Source organism: Acomys russatus, chromosome 17, assembly GCF_903995435.1.
Source record: "Acomys russatus chromosome 17, mAcoRus1.1, whole genome shotgun sequence".
Taxonomy (NCBI): Eukaryota; Metazoa; Chordata; class Mammalia; order Rodentia; family Muridae; genus Acomys; species Acomys russatus.
In genome coordinates, this window is record NC_067153.1 from 10759419 (window position 1) to 10780427 (window position 21009).

At 39.7% G+C, this 21009-nt stretch overlaps 1 protein-coding gene across 1 annotated transcript in view; it reads left to right on the plus strand.

The window, feature by feature from the left end:
- The window catches only part of Trhr (thyrotropin releasing hormone receptor), a 31430-nt gene extending 10969 nt beyond the window's left edge, over window positions 1-20461 (plus strand). Inside the window, exon 2 of the mRNA XM_051159534.1 lies at window positions 20080-20461. Coding sequence (XP_051015491.1) covers window positions 20080-20397 — 318 coding nt within the window. The 3' untranslated portion in view covers window positions 20398-20461. The remainder of the gene's footprint in view (window positions 1-20079) is intronic.
- The last annotated feature ends 548 nt before the right edge of the window (window positions 20462-21009 follow it).

Below are 21009 nucleotides of genomic sequence, written 5' to 3' on the forward strand. Positions count from 1 at the left end.
ATTTTAGGACCATAGTCAGTTTTTTTTTTCCCAATTTTTGTTTCCCATCTCCAAAACTGCCTCTTCTCCTGAAAGCACCCTTTGCTCTAAAGTGCATCACTTTCAAACTCTTTCCTCCTATTGCCGTTTCCTCAGGTCTACTGGGATGCTTTCCTCTGTGCACCATAGGTGAGGTGGCAAGTCTCACCCAACTTGGAGATGCTCCCAAAGCAACTTCCCCGCCTCTTCATTTTCTCTTTCAATTCAACTCAGAGTCTTACTAGAATAATTTAAAATGCAAACGACGCCGTTTACTCTTCAGCTTAAAGTCATCTGATATGTTCGTTTGTTATATATTGAAATCTCGCTACTATCATGCAATCCTGGGACATTTATGACCTGTTTGGTCATTACTTTCTTAAACTCATCCCCCTATCCTTTGCACTCTAACACATCTTGAAGCCAGTAATCTCTTATTCCTAAGCATCTGATAGCCCTTACTGAGTCTGTTATTCTCAATCCATCCCTTCGTGAGTCTTATTCGGTTCAGGGTTTTCTGATCTTCCTGGGTAAAGCTTGAGGTTCTCCATTCTCTTTGCTTCACTGGTATAGCACACCCTATTGCTATTGATAATTTTATTCTTTATGTATCTCTCCCACACACCATATGTTCACAATAGGAGAGGCATTATTGCATTAATCTCAGTGTTCATGATGCCTTTTGTTGCTTGGAACCATAAGTGATAAGTAAACCCTGCTCATGAAGGATGAAGGAAACACAATCAAATATTTACTTGCAATTTTCTTTTAGATGATTGGAAATGATAAAAAAAAAAAAACTAAGCAAAATAGCAATAAAACAGTATTAAAAGCAACGTTTCCCTTAAGACTCCAGGCAATATGTAGGAGTTGAGAATATTAGATAATGGGTCATTGGCATCAAATATATAGATTTAGGAATCACTGGAATAATGGAAAGAAGGTGTGGCAAGAATTTAAAGAGGGAAGGACAGACTAACAACTAATGTTTCACTTAAGAAGCAAAGATGAGAGACTTCACTAAAGGTAAGATGCCCATTTCCCCTCTCCATGCATGTCCAGGACTGAAGGAGTGTTGGCAGACAGCCCCAGTTTGGAAGGAAATGGCAGCTAAAGTAAGCAGCTGGGAAGCATGAAAGGACACGGGACTGAGCTAAAGCAAGAGTCATGGCTGCACTGGAGTCAATGGCAACGCTGTAGGGTTGTATAGTGGTGCATAAGAGAAATTCAAATAAATTCAAGGGGAAAAGACGTAGAAGTTGGATAAACAATGTAAGAGAACAATAGCCATATATATAGTTGAAACCAAATGTATAGAAAATAAAGTGTCGCAGTCTCTTTTAAACAACACAAGTCCTTTCTGACTGTACAACCTGCACAGACCGCCCAGGGCATAATCCTTAGTAGCTGTGACCAGGTAAAGTAGCCTTTATGTCTTTCCAATTGGAGCCATCATTGCTTGAGTCTTATGGAGATTTGTGAATACAGGAGAGCTCCATGTGTTCCTGCATACAGCTTGGTTAGCTTAGAAAATAAGTGACTCAGCGAGATACACGGTGTCATCATGAGACTGTGAGCACTAAGGTGAGGCAATGCTGAGCACCCGTGATATTCTGAAAATCATGAAGTGAAGTGACAGAAGGCTGACACCTATCACACGTCCTCCGATGGCGTTCAGCTCCAACTGCATCTACTTTACAAATATTTAAATGATGACACAGATAAGAGACAGGTTAGGAAAAAAGAATGCCCTGATCCTTTTTATGTTTTATCAAGAAAGACGGAAATAGGCTCAGAGTAACAGTAAAATTATAGGAGAAATATTCAACTAGAGGTCATAAAGTACCAGAATGCATCTCTAGAGATTTCTTTATGAATCAATTAGATTCGTATCTCAATGTTAAGAGAAATCAAATCAGTTCTTCTGTATAAACCAACTGCAGTGCAAAGTGGAAGCCCTACTCTGTGTTAAGTATCACCTAATTAAGGCATCACAGTCATCTCTAGCATGTTTTTCTGTGAGGGAATAAATAAAGAGCAGATATACAAATCCTGGACAGATTTGCACTTTTTCATCTATGATATGATACGATGATGATGATATAATAATAATAATAATAATAATAATAATAATAATAATAAATAATTAATAATAATAATTAATAATAATAATAATATGCAAGACACCAGGTTGCAAGTCTGAGTGAGGCAAATTTCCTGCTCACAAAGAGTTTGAAATCCAGCCATCAAAAAAGAAAGTAAAATAGTAACTATCTTGGTCAGTGTTCTATTGCTGTGAAAAGACACCATGACCAAGGCAGCTCTTATAAAAGAAAGCATTTAATTGGAATTTGTTGACAGATTCAGAGATATAGTCCGTTTTCATCAGAACAGAGAGCCTAGCGTCATACAGGCAGACATAGTGCTGGAGGAAAAGCTGGGAGTTCTACATCTGGATCGACAAGCAGAAGGAAAAGTGAGACACTGGGCCTGGCTGATTGGAATAGTAAGCATCACATTCTAATGGTTGGGAAGAAGTGGGCAACCAAGGATCCATGTGGAAAGTAGGACTCCTAAGATGAGGCTTTTAAAGTTAATAGATATTTGAGGATGGAATGGGAAAATTGTGTTTTCAGCAGAGGAAACTATACACATAAAGACAAAATGTCCTGGAAGAACAAGCCTGCCAGGGACCTAACAGTGGCTCCTTGAGACCAATGAAGGGTAAAGGGGCTGGGAAAGCTCTTTCTCTGGTCTAGTGAAAGGGCTGGACAGGATTTACAGGCTAGGAAAAATCACCAGCAGGTTGCAAGGCTTAAATTATATTGCAACAAGATCTATGAATATCACTTTATCTTCAATGTAAGAAAATAATTGAAGCCAGGGTCAAAGACGTTCGTTAGCTGATAACTGCAGCAATGTGAGTCATCACGCAAAGAGGTTCTCAAAATAAATGGCAGTGAGGAAGGGAAGGCATTAGTCCATTTGGAATAGGATTAATGGACATACTGTGAATAGATGGGTAGAAAAAGAAAGAAACAGTTCAAAGGCAAGACTTGGACTATTGGAAAAGAAAGTGCTATTGCGTTTGTGCACATGAATCCTAGAATATTATAACATTGTATCAGAGCCAAGGTTGGCCCCTCCAATGATATATGGGCCATTTAATTTATAATCTTCAGCCTCAGTTTACACATTTGTCCAAGAGATTATAACAGCAATGCCTTTGTTGAAAAGTAATTAAGATTAGTAAAAAAACAAACAAACAAACAAACAAACAAAAACAAACAATTTAAGCACATTCCAGAGTATTGGGTACTTGAAAACAATAACCCTGAGTGAACACTATTCTTCATTCAGAGTGTACTGTATATTAAGAAAGACAGTAAATAGGCCACATAGATTCCAACGAGGGCAAACTTGCCTTGCATATTAGCTATTTAGAGTCTACACAGGCACAGTCAAGAATTTAGATTTAAGGCTCAAAAGAAACAACCGTGCTATAAGGACAGAGGTCTGAGCAAGTAGCATGTAGATCCTCATGATGGCCCACGAACGGACACACACAATTGCTGGAGAAAATGCTGTGTTATAGTAAAGAAACCTGAAAGTAGCCAGAGTTGTAAGGATTAACAACTGTGAAGACAGAAGAAAATACCCGAGTGTAAGCAGGAAAGCCAGGAGGAGACTGTTTCAATAGTGATCAAGAGAAATCGTAAAGATAAGCACTGAGAAATACTCAAACGCTGGGAGTGCAAACTCCATAAAGCACTGAGGGAAATGAGTGATTGCTATAGGAAGATTGAAGGACACGTGTGGAGAAGGAGCTTGGAGGAGCAGCCGTAGACAAGCCCGATGATGAAAGAACAGGTGACATGGAGAAGTGAGGCGAGGCGTTTTTTTGGTTGGGTTTATTTGCCTTTGCTTCCGAAGACAGAGGAATCAAAGCCCTTTAAGTCCTGTGAGAAAGAGCCCAGGGAATACAAGGAATTATTTGTACATTGTTAGAACAAGACACAGCTGTCCATTGAGGAAAACAGCGGAGAAAGATAATGAATAGGGTGATAAGAGAGTTAAATCCCGTTAGTGATTAGTAAAATCATAAATTACTGGACATCTGAATCTATTACTGTCGTGTAAACACTCACTTTCCAGTAGGTCTATTCTGGACTCATTCCCACTAAACCATATTTGGATGAGCCAGTTTGTTCTCCACAAGCTAAGCTGGTCCTGTCCTTGAGGCTATTTCTTTCCCGATGCAGTAGGAATCACAATTAGTACAGTTTCACACGTAGCTCTCAGCACCCTTCGCTGATGAGAGAGCCTTAAGGCTAGACTGACGCAGACTGGGTGCATTACCACTGGGACCTGCTCTCTTTAATGGCTAAAAAAATTCCATCTGAAGCCCTAAGTCCAAATCAATAGAGGCCTCACCAAACTGAAAAACCAAACAAACAAAAGCTCACCCAAATGCCCCCACCCCACCCGCCATGCCCATGCCTCGTAAGCGAGGTATCTCCCTTCCCCAGCGGACATGTCAGGGGTTGAGCTTTTTCTCTCTTTAGCTCAGATGTCTGGGCTCTTTCCACTTCTTCTCTGAAGAACTCAGGAAATCCACTTAGAAGAAATTAGACCTGGAATAAAAGCCCCCATGGTTCTTGACTTTGCTGCTGACTTCATCTCAAAGCTACGCAGCGCCAGGACACGTAAATGCTCTTAATAAAGCAAGTTAGCTTCAAGAGCGCTTCACTCCTTGTTCACAGGTGAGGACAGTCTGTGTGTTTACCTCGCCGCAAGCCCTGAGCGCACTAGAGAAATAAGCCAAAAACCTTTCTCTTTCAGGGCATCACTCTCACACGTCAGCACCACAGGATGTCTGTTTATTCCTGAGGGAAATGCTTCAGATATTTGTGTCAGTCATTCAAAATCCAGGGCAGGCCCAAAAACGGAAGGGTGAGAAATTGCTGTGGTCGGCCATGTCTTTGGCCACATAGCATAGTTTTTTTGGTTTTTTTTTTTTTTTTTTTTTTTTTTTTTTTTTTTTGGTTTTTTTTTTTTTTCATGTCTTTTAAACTGATGCGTTACAACAGTCTCTATTGCCACCTGCTCCTGATCTGCACCCACTTCCTCAGAATAATGCTCAAAATATTATTGAATTGCACTAGGCTTATTTCCCCGCATCATTATCATATTTCTAAATAGACAAATCTCTGTGTATACATACTATAAGTTTAAAAATCACTCATGAGTTTAAAACAATGTTTTAAATAATTACTACTCAAGTACTAGAAGGAAACATTTTCTTACAAACTTCTGGGCTATGAGAGCATTAATTTACCTCAGATTAATATTAGTGGTCATTGAGAATGTCTTAAAAGCATTGAGAAAAAAAAACAGTAACTTTGCAAATGTCCGTTATCAAATAATTCTGCTATCTATAAAAGATAAGCTTTTATTATTTGAATCCCATTTGTTCAGTAAGGCCGCCTTTTTACTGACCTAAACTGGCACAAATATGTTCTTTTAAATTAAAAGTACAGAATCCAGGTATTTTGTAACAATAAGAAATGTATTCTTTCAGAAACATTCAGGTTTTTTTTTTTTTCATAAAAGCACCTTGAAAAATAATGACCAGCAAGCATAGAATTCACAAAGAAGCATTCCCTAAACAGAAATTAAACATCAGCACTGCGAGGTAAAACAGCTTGGTAAATGGTCCCATATTAGTGCTGTGGGAAATACAATGCATAAAAGCCTGTGGAGCAAGCAGTGATTTTATTGTGTACTGGCTAGCCAATCGTATATGTGTTTGACATGTTTACAGTCATCATAAAGATGTGAATGTATTTTATCTCAACAATGTGTTTGTTTTCAGCATTTACTCCACTCTTAATCCACTGTAACACAGAATTGTTTCTTTAGTGACTACTTCACCTTCTAAAGGTGGGGCAGCTTTGTAGGCTCTCCTGGACCGTGCAGACTTTTGGACAGCCTTCAGATTTTTTCTTAAAACACTCCCCACACCTTTTTATCCCAGTTTAAGAAGCACTGTTAACCCATTCTCCCATGCTTCTCCCACCTAGAGTCCCAATAGGATGTTCTCCCCTCTGTCCCACTTTCCTGATAAGTGAAGACTTTCATGGGACATGCCCCTTGGGCTAGTATGCAGATATAAGTGAGTATATACCATTTGATTCTTTCTGCTTCTGGGTTAACTCACTCATTATGACCATTTTCTAGTTCAATCCATTTGTCCACAAATTTTGGAAATTCCTTGTTTTTAATAGCTGAGTAGTATTCCATAGTGTAAATGTACCACAGTTTCTTTATCCATTCTTCTACTGAGGGACACTTAGGCTGTTTCCATGTTCTGGCTATTATGAATAAGGCCACTATGAACAAGGTTGAGCATATGTCCCTGATGTGTGCTGGAACTTCTTCTGGGTATATTCCAAGGAGTGGAATAGCTGGGTCTTGAGGAAGCCCTATTCCCAGTTTTCTGAGATAGTGCCAGATAGATTTCCAAAGTGGTCCCCTTGATGGGGAGACCTGGTGGCACTCAGAGGAAGGATAGCAGGCTACCAAGAAGAGACTTGATACCCTATGAGCATATACAGGGGGAGGAGGTCCCCCTCAGTCACAGTCATAGGAGAGGGAAGTAAGGGGGAAAGTGGGAGGGAGGGACGAATGGGAGGATACAAGGGATGGGATAACTATTGAGATGTAATATGAATGAATTAATAAAAAATAAAAGTAAATAAAAGAAAAAAGAAGCACTGTTAAAATATGCCAGCTTAGTCATCCTTCACCAGCTCACACCACACTGTTGTCTGGTCTTTCTGACGGGGCCAGTTGCAGAGCCATCTACCCACTTGCACTGGCATCAGGGATGTGTTAACCCTTATAGTAGGTGATGTTGCTGGGCCTTTTCTGTGTGCCAAGCATGGTGCTAAGGAGCTGTCATATGCCATATCCTTTGCCCCGATAGCTACTAAAGAATAGAGGCTTAACTAAAGGATTTGAGGCTTAGCAGCTTCAAGGTCCTCAAAAACTAGAAGAGCAAGAAATCTAATTCTAGTATGTAATCACAGCCTTTGACCCACAACCTCATGTTCTTTCCCATGTTAACATTGTGTTGAATATGAGACAAAGACAGAGTAGGCTGTGTTTGTCCAAGAAAATGACACCTTTCCCTATGTACATGGCAGTTTAATGTAGTAATTCTACCAAAAAAAAAAAGAGTTGACTATCTCCTTAAATATTTTAATGACAAATTTCAAATTGAGAACCTGACAATGAACAAAGTTTCATCCTCACATTCTATTAGGAAAGGGAATATGAAAATAAAAAGTAAGCACAAATACTATTCCAAAATGTAATACATAAGGTTTTGAAGTAAATTTGTGACTATAAGGGGAATACAAAAAGGATGAGGTAGACTAGTCATTTTTTTAAATGAGGGTTTTTAAAGTATCCTGAAATTCTGATTCTGTATGCAGACATGAAAAAAAAAAATCAATGCTTGGAACTCAGCCAAGTCTTTCTTACAGCTGCAACATTAAGACAGCAGGTTGACCCACAGAGGTCATTTGGCTTTTAAGCAAAGAAGTGTGGCATTAGTAACACCACTCAGTTTTATTTCGTAAGCTTTATTAACATTCATTCTAAAAGGAAATGTCTTGCGTGTTCTAATTAAGAGCTGAAACCCTCCCGGATGCTGGCATAGGGACCATTAGGTAGATGATGGCTAAGAGAAGTTGTGATGACTGATCTTCTGCCCAAATGTCATGTTGGCACTTGTGAAAGAAAGGGAAACAATCTCCCAACCTGGGGACCAGAAGTTACCTTTGTAGGGGAGATGAGACATGATGCTGCTCTGACTGGCTTAGACACTGGTTTTACCATTCATAAGAGGAGCCCAAGCTCCATTATTTTCTAAATGAAAGTAACCATAGTACTATGTGCTGTTGTAGAAATTAAATAAACTAACATATATGAAGTATATCCAACCAAGCTTGAAGCACAGTAAGTAATGTGTTTCCTATAAATTCCTTTGACTTCTCCAGTATTTATTCTGTTCTGAGGACTGACATGGGCACTTTTGTCACTACTTTTCTCCCAACAATATCCACAGAAGAGAGATAAAATTTCTGTCACCATTTTACTGAAGAGAAAGAGGGAAAACTAGAAATAGTAATGACCTGGGTCTAATAACTGCTAAGTACTCTGGCAAGGATGCTAACGCAGAGCGGCTGCTGTGGACTAGGTGAGGCTTTTCAGCTGGCCAATTAGGCAAGCTTGAGAGGGAAGCTGAGCTCCTGGCTTGCTAAGAACCAGGATGTCACAACCCTAACCCCACATCCATCAATTGGAAATCTGTCTTTTCCAAGGCCTCACTGCTGACCTAATAATTCTTGGGTCTCTTCTTATTTTAGAAAAGTAGATCCCATGTTTGTTAAAAGCAAGTGCTGCCATGACAACATGTAGAACTTTCTAGAAAATGAATGATAAAAATTAAAGTTTAAACTTTGGTACCAGAGCTAAAATATGCAATTTTTAGTTCATATCACAGACCCATAACTTATTAGATAACAATATACCCAGTAATTCTTCATTTTTCGCAGATTAACAAACTGTCCCTTGAAAAATTTCGAGAGGTAAGCATAAATTGTCTGATCAATCATCTCTCTTTTTTACAGAAAATATTCTATTTTTTTTTCTAATTTTAACTTTTAATTTCAAGCACTTTTGTGCCAATTAAAATTTGTTTTGGGAAAAAAACAAATAAAATAAAATAAAATTTGTTTTAGAGTAGAGCTAAAAATATGCCCAAAATATTACTCCTGCTGTCAGAATTTTATATACCAGAGAAGAAAGGAGACACAGTACAATAGTGATATATGTGACCACAGCATCTCTGACCCATCTCCTGGAACGAGGTGGAGACAGGAAGGCTAAACAAAGCATCAGTGAAACCCTTTCCCCACTCATTTCCTGAATATTTACTGTACCTGCTTCAAGCATTCTTCAACTTACTTAATACAAGTAGGGTAGGGTTGGATTCATCATTCTAGGGGGGAAAGGAGTTGTTCTAGGAAGGAAAAGGAGCCATGAATAAGGAGTCAAGTGAATGCAAGAACATGATGGGCATGGAGCGTTGCTACCATCAAAAATAAGAGGAAGGCAATGGAACAGGAGTGAGTACAGCTAGGGGAAGGGTTAGCACTCACCTTTCTTTCCAGAAATATTAACTTATTTGGGTCTCCTTTTACCCACAAAATGAAAAAAATGGATACCTTCCAAATACTCTAAAGCTTACATAATTCAACAAAGTACATAGTGCTGTGTTTAAGATATGTTGAGCGTTGCTACTATCAAAGAGGTGTTATTTGGTTAATTTCCATGTCTCAATTATAGTAAAAAAAAAAAATCTTACCAATCTAACTAATGTTCATTTAGCTGTTATTTAATAAGCATGCTACTTATGATGGTTCATTGTATACATTAGCTCATTTATTCTTATTTGGTTTTTTTTGAGATAGGGTTCTTTTATGTAGTAGAGGCTGACCTGGAGCTTATGATCCCCCTGCTGCTACTGCCATGTTTCAGGGCATACAGATGTGCACCACCCTGTTTGTCTTATTGACAACATTCCATGCTTCCTTCAGTTTCCCAGGAAAGCACTGAAGCTTCGAGGAGTAAAATGGTTTGTTCCCCATCATGCCAATAGGGATAGAACTAGAAATAGACTCCAACTCTGTCTTAATACCCTGTCCATTTAGTCTCTACATAATCCTCAAAACAACCTAGACTACACGCTTCAAAGATGACTTTGTGGTGTTCAAATCTCTGCCAAAAGCCTAGATAACATACCTAGGCCTCCCAAGCACTGCTTTGCCAAATAGAAACTCAAATATGTTTCTAGTCAAATAGCTAAGAAGGCAAAAACTCACTTAGCCTATTGGGTCAATACAACGATAAAGAGGTCAACCGTTGCCAAGGATGCAGATCCTATGACAGGGCAGCGAATATAGATACCCCTTATACAGGAAGAATGTATGCGTGATACTTTGGGATTTCATATTTTCTTTATGATTAATCACCACGCATACAACTCCATATACCAAAACTCAAAAAGAGCTCCAAGTAACACTGGGTGGGAACTTAAATTAATAAGCAAGTCTTGATCTTGGATAAGATGCATAGCACATTAGAGAGCTAAGACAACCCAGGTGTGGTGATGCGTGTCTGTAATCCCATCACTTGGGAAGTGAAGGCAAGAAACAGAAAGTTAAAGGCAAGCCTGGGCTACCTGTGACCCTACTAAAAATTAATAAAAGAGAAAACGGAAATCATGAAAAAAACTGTTGATTGTGTGATTTGTGGAAGGCGTGAGACATAGCCAGCCTCTAGTTTGTCTCTATTCTTCCATGCTAACAGGAAAATTAGCTCTGTAGCTCATGACAGGTCCCACCAAGGTACAGACTATCTGCCCTGAGTGAAACCTGGATACAGAAGGAACTGGATGCTTTCAGGGCACTGTCGGTCCTTTGATAAAGGATGCTGTCCAAGAGTTTTTAGAGAAAAAAAAAAACCAAATGACTACTCTTGACCCACAAAACTCTTGACTGCTTTGAGACCTTTAGGTTTCTATATAAGCCACCCCATCTTTCTTCTTCTCTGTCACTCAAACTTTCTATTGAAGACTGGTTCCCCAGCTCTGATTGAGTGAATAAATGACAACAGCTTGCTGCTCTGTGTCTGACTCTACCATGTTCCCCTTGTTGGATCAATACTCTGTAACCAGGTAAACCTGACGAATAGACAGGGTCGGGGAAATATCACCTTCAGAAAGAATCATTATCTGCAGAGAAACGTTAACAGCTAGCTAGAAGCCAAAAACCCAGTGGCCCAGCCATCACACCTGGACATTTAGAGTCTCTAAGCCTGGCTCCAAGCAGAAAAATGTCCAGTATCAGTAACCATACCCTAAAGAGCAGAACCAAGAACACCAAAGTAAGATGTACGAAGCAGCGTTTCCCTGCACTTAGCAGTTTGTCAGTACCTTACCTGGACAATATGACAGACACATGGAAAGGCCAATAGCAGCCCAAAAGCATAGCAAATAAAATGCGAGCACTGCTGAATCCCGGCTCATAAAACATAAAATCAGAATGACATTTTATTTTCTAAATTCAGATGTTATTGTAATTTGAATCTCACTGCTGCCAGCAGAGATTTTCCTTTCCCAGCATGTTTCCAAATACCCACCTCCTGTGAGCAAGAAAACATCAAAGCAACAGGAGAACAGCCAGCTTTCCATCATGCAGCACTCTCAAGACTAAATAATCAATCCTGAAGCTGCCATCGGACAATAGTTGCTAGCATCTTGAAAAGCTCTGCATCAAGCCTAACTACAAATGTTACCTAGAATACAGTTGCTTACACTTGTAACAAAAGAACCCTGGAATAAGAGGCATTTAAAAACATGTCCCAACAGGATTTAGTAGCACAGTGAAAATAGAAATAGCCTTGTCTTGTGTCTCAGGCACGTGGCCCTGTTTAGAAATCAGAATTGATTTTTTTGTTGACTTTCTTGTTACATACAGCCGCTACCAATTCCAGCTATAAGCCCAAACTTTTTGTTTGTTTGCTCATTTTGAAAACATTAGGGAAAATGTTTTGTCTTAAATTTTAAAGTATTTAGTAACAATAAAGAAGACTGTGGTGTCAAATATGCATGTCTTTCCATGGTAGCCTTCAATCATGAACAAATTAATGTTCTACCAACCATTATATCATTCACAATGCAAATGAGGCAGGAATGATATGAAAAAATATGTTCCATGGAGCATCATCTTTAACCTGCTACTTCCTATTACTAGCGTGCATCTTGTGTTCCTGTTTTATACAAAGACATGTTAAGAAATTACCGTACATCCCCTATATAACAGGTACTCATCTTTCTTGCACGCTGAGAACTTTTGATGTAAGTTAGCCTTGGACATCTTCATGTGTTTCTGCCCCACATTCTTCCTGTATCAGACGTCTGTGTGAAGCTCCGTCCACTTCTCATAGGAGAGCGTTCATATTTGCATTGGATGATGTTTGGATATTTCCCTGAGGAATGGCTGGTACTTCAGAGGAAGACTCACACTGTGTGCTGCATGTAACTTCAGCTCTGGTGTCCTCACAATGGCAGATCTTGGAGCCCTACTGCACCTGTGGACCTCCTGAGACTTAAAGTCTGGTTTCGTTTCCTTATATGTGTATTTAGAGTAAAAAAAAAAAAAAAGTCTGCCTCAATATCTTCTAGAACTGTGGAGGGGAAAAACAATAACCTTTTTTGTTGTGGGTGCTGCTATCGTTATCCTATATTTTTAAATCATCTGCTAGCATGTCACTGTCCCTTAATCCCTATCGCAACAAAGAACATATTTCCATATACAATTTAAAAACTCTCCACTATGAATCCCTTAAAAAGTCTTTCATGGACATGAGCCAGAATAAAACTCAGAATTTACACTGTCTACTTCCTGGCAACGTGAAGTTCTGAGCGCAATGTTCAATCCCGGGTGTCAGGAGAAGTCAGGAAACTCATGGATTTGGATTTGTGCACGGCTTCCTGTCAAGAGAGCCATAACTGATGGAAAACGCCAAATCTGACAGAACACGGTCTCTCCCCCATGAATCACCACTCGGCTTTTACTCACTTTTATTGTACTTTAGCTGATCTTAAGATGATTCCAAGACCCTTTCCTGTCTCATCATTCAATTTTTAAACGGCACTAATGACCTCACCCTGTGGTACGCAGCACCCCGCGTTGATGATAAGTATCTTTTCAAAACTGAATGTCCAGACATATGTCAAAACACAGCAGAGCACTCTGCAGGAGGAAAACCCCAGAGCCCCTAGTCAGCACTGAAGCTTGGCTACACTCAGACTTATTTAATTACCAAGTCAGTTTATCATTCAACCGGCTCAATTAATATAACAAAAGGCAAAAGGTCACTGATCATTTTTCTGAGGGCTAAGAGCAAAACATATCCAGTTTCAGAACACTTTGTTAATATGCAGAGAGCAGGAGAACATGGATAGAGTCCAGACACACAATGTATTGCTGCCCTTTAAAGGAAGGCGTTAGAATATTAAAGGTTAACTGTTCTGTATTCATTAACCAATCATCGTTTCCAGAATGAAGTGTTCTGAAAGTTAGAGTCTTCCAGCCATTAAAAAAAATGCAAGAACAACAGCATTTTGCTAATTTAAAGGAACTTTACGTCATATATATTTGGTAAGAATAAACAGTTACCCAGTAATGCAACCATGCATTGAGCACTTGTAATGTGTCAGACTTCTGTATTAAGGACTCCTCCTACCCCTTTGTGCCCTAGACACGCTGCCTAAGTGTCTTCTTGATTTATGTTTCTTCAGAGGCCAAAAGCAGAACAGCAATTTTTATACTACAGGGAATCCAAAATTGGTAAAGAGTCTGCTCATAAATTAAAATTTCCTGCTATGATGCCTGGAAAAACCACTCATTAAACAAAGAGGTAAATAGCTGTTAATAGAAGTTTAATGACAAGTTTAGACTTCACATTTTTAGCATTATCAAAGTTTTTCCATGCTTGAAAGTGAATTATAGAACCCAAGCATGGATCATGTGTTTTGCCCCATGTCCACACACGGCATCTTTTCCCTCTGAATCATTCACAGAATCAAATTCCAGGTATTTTTTTTTTGAATCGGTCAAGAATTCCAACTAAATTCCCTAGGGAGCAGAGGTATGAATCAAACTCTCCTGGCTGCCTAGGCAAACTAATAAGCTGCTTTCTGACAATCAATTAAAATGTCCCCAGGTCGCATGAAACCAGAACCTAGTAAATGATTTGCAATTAACTGGGCTGTCTCCTAAGAAATCCGAGTTCCCATTACTTTCCATGATTATTTTTGCAATTCAACTCTCCTGCTCACTTATGTCCCTCGGAAGTAGATTGGTGTGAAGGACTCCTGTCTGCTTCGTGACAACTTTATTTTCCCTAATCAAGACGCTAAATACAAGACCCCAATTCGGGGCTGAAAGACACAGTGGGGAGGGCGGACCCAAGGGTTACCAGTGATGTCTGGCACCACTGTCATCCTCTCCAGTTTCCAGCAAACAATGGCTATAACAAGGAAATGTCTCAGCTCAATAAATACATTAAATTTTTCTTTAACTGGAAAGAAGATAAGAACTAGGATCAAGGAAGGGTGTTGGTTCAACAGCCACTGTCACCTGCGGACAGGTGGGACGTTCCTTTTCTCAGCTTCTATGAGCTCGGTTCCTTTTTCCTTATCAACAAAATGGAAACACTGACGCTTCTCCACAGATCTCAGTGGGTATTAGTGCAGATGCTCCAGGAATATGAAAGAATTTTGTTAACCCCAGAGACTTCAATAATCAACTACTCAAATCCTCTTACATTCTGAAGCTTACAAAATAATTAAGTTGACTCTCTCTCTCTCTCTCTCTCTCTCTCTCTCTCTCTCTCTCTCTCTCTCTCTCTCTGTGTGTGTGTGTGTGTGTGTGTGTGTGTGTGTGTGTGTGTGTGTGTGTGCGTGTGTGCTGATCTCTTAAATGTGGCTAAACGAGCAAAGGAGATCCAGCCTATCCCCACTGCTGATGGACTGGATACTGGATAAGGTCTCCATCCTGAACACTGTTCCTTCAGGCACCCTGTTTCTCATTCTCTGCATGATCACAAATGTTTTTCTTTATGGAACTGGTTCCTAAGGAAACAAAAGTGCTGTGCTATAGTCAATCTTTGAAAGAAAGAAATAAAACCGGTGCTCCTCATCTGTCTCTGCTAACCCCATGATTTCTCTACTCTCCATTGCAGAAAGGCATATATATATATATATATATATATATATATATATATATATATATATATATATATATATATATATATATATATATACACACCCATGACTACACCTGTCTCTCTTTCTCTTTTGAACACATTCCAAACAGACTTGCCTGGAAAATGTCTAAAAAGTGCCATGGCTCTTGATTCTTTTGAGCTATGAGCCACCTGATAAGTGTCCTGGGAACCAGACTCTGGAAGAACAGCAACCATTCTTAGCCAGGGAGCCATCCTTCCAGCCCCTATTCCTCTAATGTCACAAACAGCATAAAATATGCATCTCAAACACTTTAATTTTAGCTTTAGTTTACTTTGTATCTTTCTTGAGTCCTATTGTCTTCGTGAAGTCAATTAGTATCTTTGCTATGAATCATAATGAGAATTATCCCAAATTTTTCAAAGGTTAAGATAGCATTTCATATAATTGTATGTCACTTTACACATGTACCAACCAATAGTTTCACTGCTATAGATTAAACAAACGTAAAGATAACAAAAATAACAACACATTGACGTAAAACTTAAACTCCAATGTTCATAGCAGTACTAGTGATTACAATTAGTGATTAAAATTAAAATTGTAAAAATGGATGAACCTAATGTGATATATATATATGGATATATATTATGAAATATTATTCAGCAATAAAAATGAATCGACATAAGCTGCAATGTGGTTCACCTTATGACTATTATGCTAAATGTGTCAAGTTGTGCACAAATGACTATGTTTCATTCATATGAAATATTCAAAATAGCTAACTATGTAGGAGTATCATGCAGGTTGGTCATGGTTGAAGCCTTAAGAAGGTGGAAAAAAGATGGTACATGACTGCTAAAGAGTAGTAGGTTCCTTTTGGAATACTGAGATAAATTAAATTGATTATAGTGTTGTTGCACAGCCCGTAAAATACTAAAATCTCCTAAATTTGACATTATAAATGTATGGATTTAATTACATATAAAATAGTTTCAGTAAAACAATATACAAAAACATAATTAGATAAGTTGACTGTAGCATGCATCTTACATACCTTGTGTCAAGAATGACCCTTCATGTCTGTAGCCTGGTCCTCAAACTCTAGAACTCAGCCTATTAAGGAGAAAACCATCAGTCAAACTCAAGTAGAGGTGTTTTCTATAAGGAATTGCATACACTTTTCAAAACAATCAATGTTATGTATATAAGGAAAAGCAAGGAACTCAGAGCCCAGAAGAGCTTAAATAAATGCAATTAATTAAACATAATATGATACCCCAGATAGGATATAGGAACAGGAAAGAAAACGCATGTGGGGAGCAATTAATGAAAGTTCAGTAACCCAACATTAATTCATTAGCCGAGATGAACGAGTCACATTAAGGTAAGGGAGGTCAGTGATAGAGATAGAGACACGTTTGTGTGGGGTGTGTAGCAACTCTGCATTGTCTTTGCAATTTTAAAAATATTATCAGTATTCCAAAAACAAAAAGAAAATAGCACGAAAACGTTAGTTAATAGCTTGAAGTCCAGTAATAATAGATATTTCTAAAGGCTAGAAGACCACAGTTAGCCTTATTTTTCTAGGCACACGCACATGCTTTGGAACTTCTTTCCTCCAGAAAGTGTAATGTTAATGGTCAGGTAGAATATATAAATTCACATGATAGAAAGTTCCTGGATCCAACACTTTAAGGATGTGTAGAGGATGCTCAAATCTCATTCCTAAGGAGAAATAGAATAGACAGCAGAAGCAGTTGAAGAGAGGAAATGAGCTAGGGGAATGAGCAGGGAGAGAAATGAGGGTGGAAATCAGACCTGGGAAGTGGAGGTAGCCAGGAGGACAGAGGGCCTGCAGAGAGAAGAGAAACCCTAGGTAGGGGCATCTCTGTGACAAGCTGGAGACACAGAACAGGGTAGGCTCCTGGGAGGATATGGAGTGACTCTAGCTGAGACTCCCAGTAGCAGGTCTCATGGAGATTGAAGAGGATACCCTCTAAGTAGATGGAACTCCTAGTGGAGGGAGGGGAACACTAACCCACCCACAAAAACTTCCACTCAAAAATTATCCTGTCTACAAGATGTGCAGGGCTAAAAATAGAGCCAAGACTCATGGAATGTCCAGCCAATGCCTGCCCCAACCTGAGACCCACCCCATGGGAGAGAGCCAACCCCAGAAACTATTAATGATACTCTGCTATGCTTGCAGACAGAAACCTAGCATATCTGCCCTCTGAGAGGCTTCATCCAGCAGCAGATAGAAATAGATGCTGAGACTCACAGCCGTATATTGGGCAAAGGTGGAGAGTCTTGTGGAAAAATGGGGCAGGGGGAGATTAGAAAGACCTGGAGGTGACAGGAGCTCCACAAGAAGACCAACAGGGCCAACTAACCAGGGCACAGAGGGTCTTACGGAGACTGAAGCCCCAACCAAGGACCATGCTTGGGTTGGGCCTAGGCCACCTACACAGATATAGCTGATAGGCAGCTCAGGCTTCATGTGGGTCCTCTAGTAAGGGAAGCAGGGGCTGTCTCTGACATGGACTCTGCTGCCTGCTTTTTGATCACTTCCCTCTGGCATGGCTGCCTTGCCAGGCCACAGGGGAAGAGCATAGGCTCAGTCCTTGATGTGCTGGGTTGGGTTAGCAGGGATCCCCTTTTCTGAGGAGTAGGAAAGAAAAAATAAGGGGAAGGAAAGGGACTGAGAGGAGAAGTGAGAGGGGGCTGTGATCAGAATAAAGTGTATAAATATAAATTAATTAATTTTTAAAATGAATGTGTTTTGAGAGATGAATTCAAAATCTCTCATGAGGACTATTTAACACTTCTTCCATGTGTTTAAATGCAGTAAAGAATAAAAGGGCTAAAGAGATGGCTCAGCTACGGAAGGATTTGCTGGGTGAGCATGCATTCCCAGCTTATACATAAAGAGGTTGTGCTTCCGTCTATTTCTGCCTTTCATTGGCCAGTCAGTCTGGACAATCCGTGAGGTCCAGGTTCATTGTGAGACCTTGTTCCAAAGGAATACGATGGGAAGATATTAAAGGGCCTATCATGGGTCTCTGACCTACACACGCATCACGAAGGAGATGATCCCTGATGAAGGACAGAGACCTGGCAAATCTAGGTCCTGCTTGCTCATTTCTATTGTCTCTGCTAGCATTCTGTCTCTTTAAAATATCGTGTTCAAATTGTGGCATTTATAATTTCCTTTGCTCCTCTTTAATAAGCTCAGAGTCTGCCTGCCTCTATCAACAATGCCTCCACGGAGCTGACATTTTCAGAGCTTGACTCCTACCTGCAGCTGTAGCAGCTTCTTTGGCAGCTGCGTCATCCTTCTGCCCTAAAAACAGAGGCCAAACACTCCATGAAGTGTCGCATCTCTTTGTCCTCAAACAATGGCTTTGGAAATGGTTCCTATCACTTGCTAGGGACAAACTAGTTCCAGGTCTGTTGAATAGCCTGCAGCTGGAACTTGTGCACTGTACTCTGCTCACTTCATCCACATTGTCACACATCAAACTTCAACAGGACCACTCTTTCCAGCCTGCTTCACCTTAATATTGAAAGAGAGAAAAAACATATTTCTTCTATTTTCATATTCTTCACTCTCAAGACATCTAGAAAGTGTGGACTAAGGAAGTTGAAAGCTCTCAAATGCAAGCAAAGACTGAAAACTTGTTAAATGTGTAAAGTTTTGCATTTAAAGAAAATCAATTAGTTATTATTTATCTATGTATGCAAAGATAATCTCTTCTATAATTATAACGTTCATCATGTTATTGAAATGCTACAATCTTCTCTCTCTCTCTTTCTCTCTCTCTCTCTCTCTCTCTCTCTCTCTCTCTCTCTCTCTCTCATGTCTCTGTGTGTGTGTGTGTGTGTGTATGTGTGTGTGTGTGTTTGTGTGTGTTTTCCAAGACAGGGTTTCTCTGGTAAAACCTTTGGCTATCTGGAACTCACTCTGTACACCAGGCTGGCCTCAAACTCACAGAAATCCACCTCACTCTGTCTCCTGAGTGCAGAAATTAAGACATTCACCACTGCCGCCCAGCTACTATGATTTCTTTATAATACCTTAATGAGATGTTAGAATTTCACAGTGCTTTAGAGTTCCTAAGTCCCATTCCACTCATCATTTTAATTCCTCTATAACTCTGTGAAGTAAAGAAAACATAACCAGGCAGATCTTTAAATGTCAAAATGGAGTAATAACTTGATTAAGGTCTTAAAGCCACTTGTAGAATCAAAGCCAGACGATCTTACTGTAAGCCCAAAGCTGGCAAGGCCAGATCTCACTGAGCACCAAGGTAGGAAGAATATGCTAAATGACACTGTTGCTAACCTCACTCCTGGGTGATCTTAGATACTGACCTCATGCCAAGCACTTTCCTACCTCTGGAGCCTTGTCTGTACTCCAGAATAATTTAACTCTGGGTAAAATTATGGAATTTTCCTTTAACTGTTGCAATTGTGATATAAAAAAACACCATCATTAGTGTGGTCTCTGGTATAGAGTAGACTTTTCATGGCTTCTACAATTTTGCTGTATCTTTTTTGCACAATTATACTACTATAGTTGATGCTGGAAGGTTCCATTGTCCCATTTTACAGATGGTATATGAGAAATGCTAGGATAATTTCCTATGGCTAGGGAGATGGGATCTCAACTATCATCACAGACACCTTTGGGGGCCTGTGATAAGTACCTTAGCTGGAATTATCCAGCCACCATTGAAGTGGGTGACTCCTGCCTGCCTTCCATTCCGGATACTCAGTGGTTCCTTATGTCAGGACTCTTTTATCAGACAAGTTTAAAGAAAGCCCTGGAAATATAGAAGCTTTTAAATCCTTAAAACATGCTTCAACAAATAGCAGCAGGCATATGGTGGATAAAGGTCCTCTGCAGCATTGGGATAAATTACAGAATTTGAGTCCAGTTGCCCAAGCAAGAGTCACCTCAATCAAATTTTTGTTCATTACTCATGTGTCATATTCTTCTCCACTCCCTCAACCTGCTTTCTGGGTTCAACTTCCAAATAAACAACCTAACTGAAAGGCAATCTTAGACTACATCTTGGAAAAGAGAAACTTGGATAGGAAAGGAGGAGGTAGGGCTATCTTGCTTTGCTTCTATCACAGTTTGAACTGCATTTCTCTCTGTTTCTCCATAGGTCACCAAGATGCTGGCTGTGGTTGTAATTCTGTTTGCTCTTTTATGGATGCCCTACAGGACTCTTGTGGTTGTCAACTCGTTTCTCCCCAGCCCTTTCCAGGAAAATTGGTTCTTGCTCTTTTGCAGAATTTGCATTTATCTCAACAGTGCCATCAACCCAGTGATTTATAACCTCATGTCTCAGAAATTCCGCGCAGCCTTCAGAAAGCTCTGCAATTGCAAGCAGAAGCCCACAGAGAAACCTGCCAACTACAGTATGGCCCTAAATTACAGTGTCATCAAGGAGTCAGACCGGTTTCAGCACAGAGCTGGATGACATCACCGTCACTGACACTTATGTGTCAACCACAAAAGTGTCATTTGATGACACCTGCTTGGCTTCTGAGGTAACCTTTAGCCAGAGATGATTCACGAATGAGATGAAAATGAATCACAGCTCGTGTTGAATTTGTGCTGTTACCCATGAGAGAGAAAACAGTAAATACCCCAGAGACCTAGCAAGCAGGCCTGGCTTTGCTCTTACAAATCTTGACCCGGCATACTTAAACCCATGACAGTTTTTTGTTGTTGTTGTTGTTGTTGTTTTTTACTTTCCTGCTATCCAAACTAGAATCACAAAAATGGGGTCTATCTCTGGAGGGGATAAGTGGTGGAAACTAAAAGACTGTTTGCTTCCACTGAAAGTGGAAAATCACTCTCTTTCCTAGAGTAAGGACATTTACATAAAATCTAGGTTTCAGTTTAAATGTCCACAACAACCATATCAAATGTGACTTCTCACACCCAGTCCAAGCACCTATAAGTTTGGTAATTTCACGACATGTGATTTTTTATGTTTTAATTTTATATTTCATTTAACAAAGCACAGTGCTATTTCATGATTATCTGAACTGCACTTAAAAAAATCTAGAAACTCAAAATACCTCCC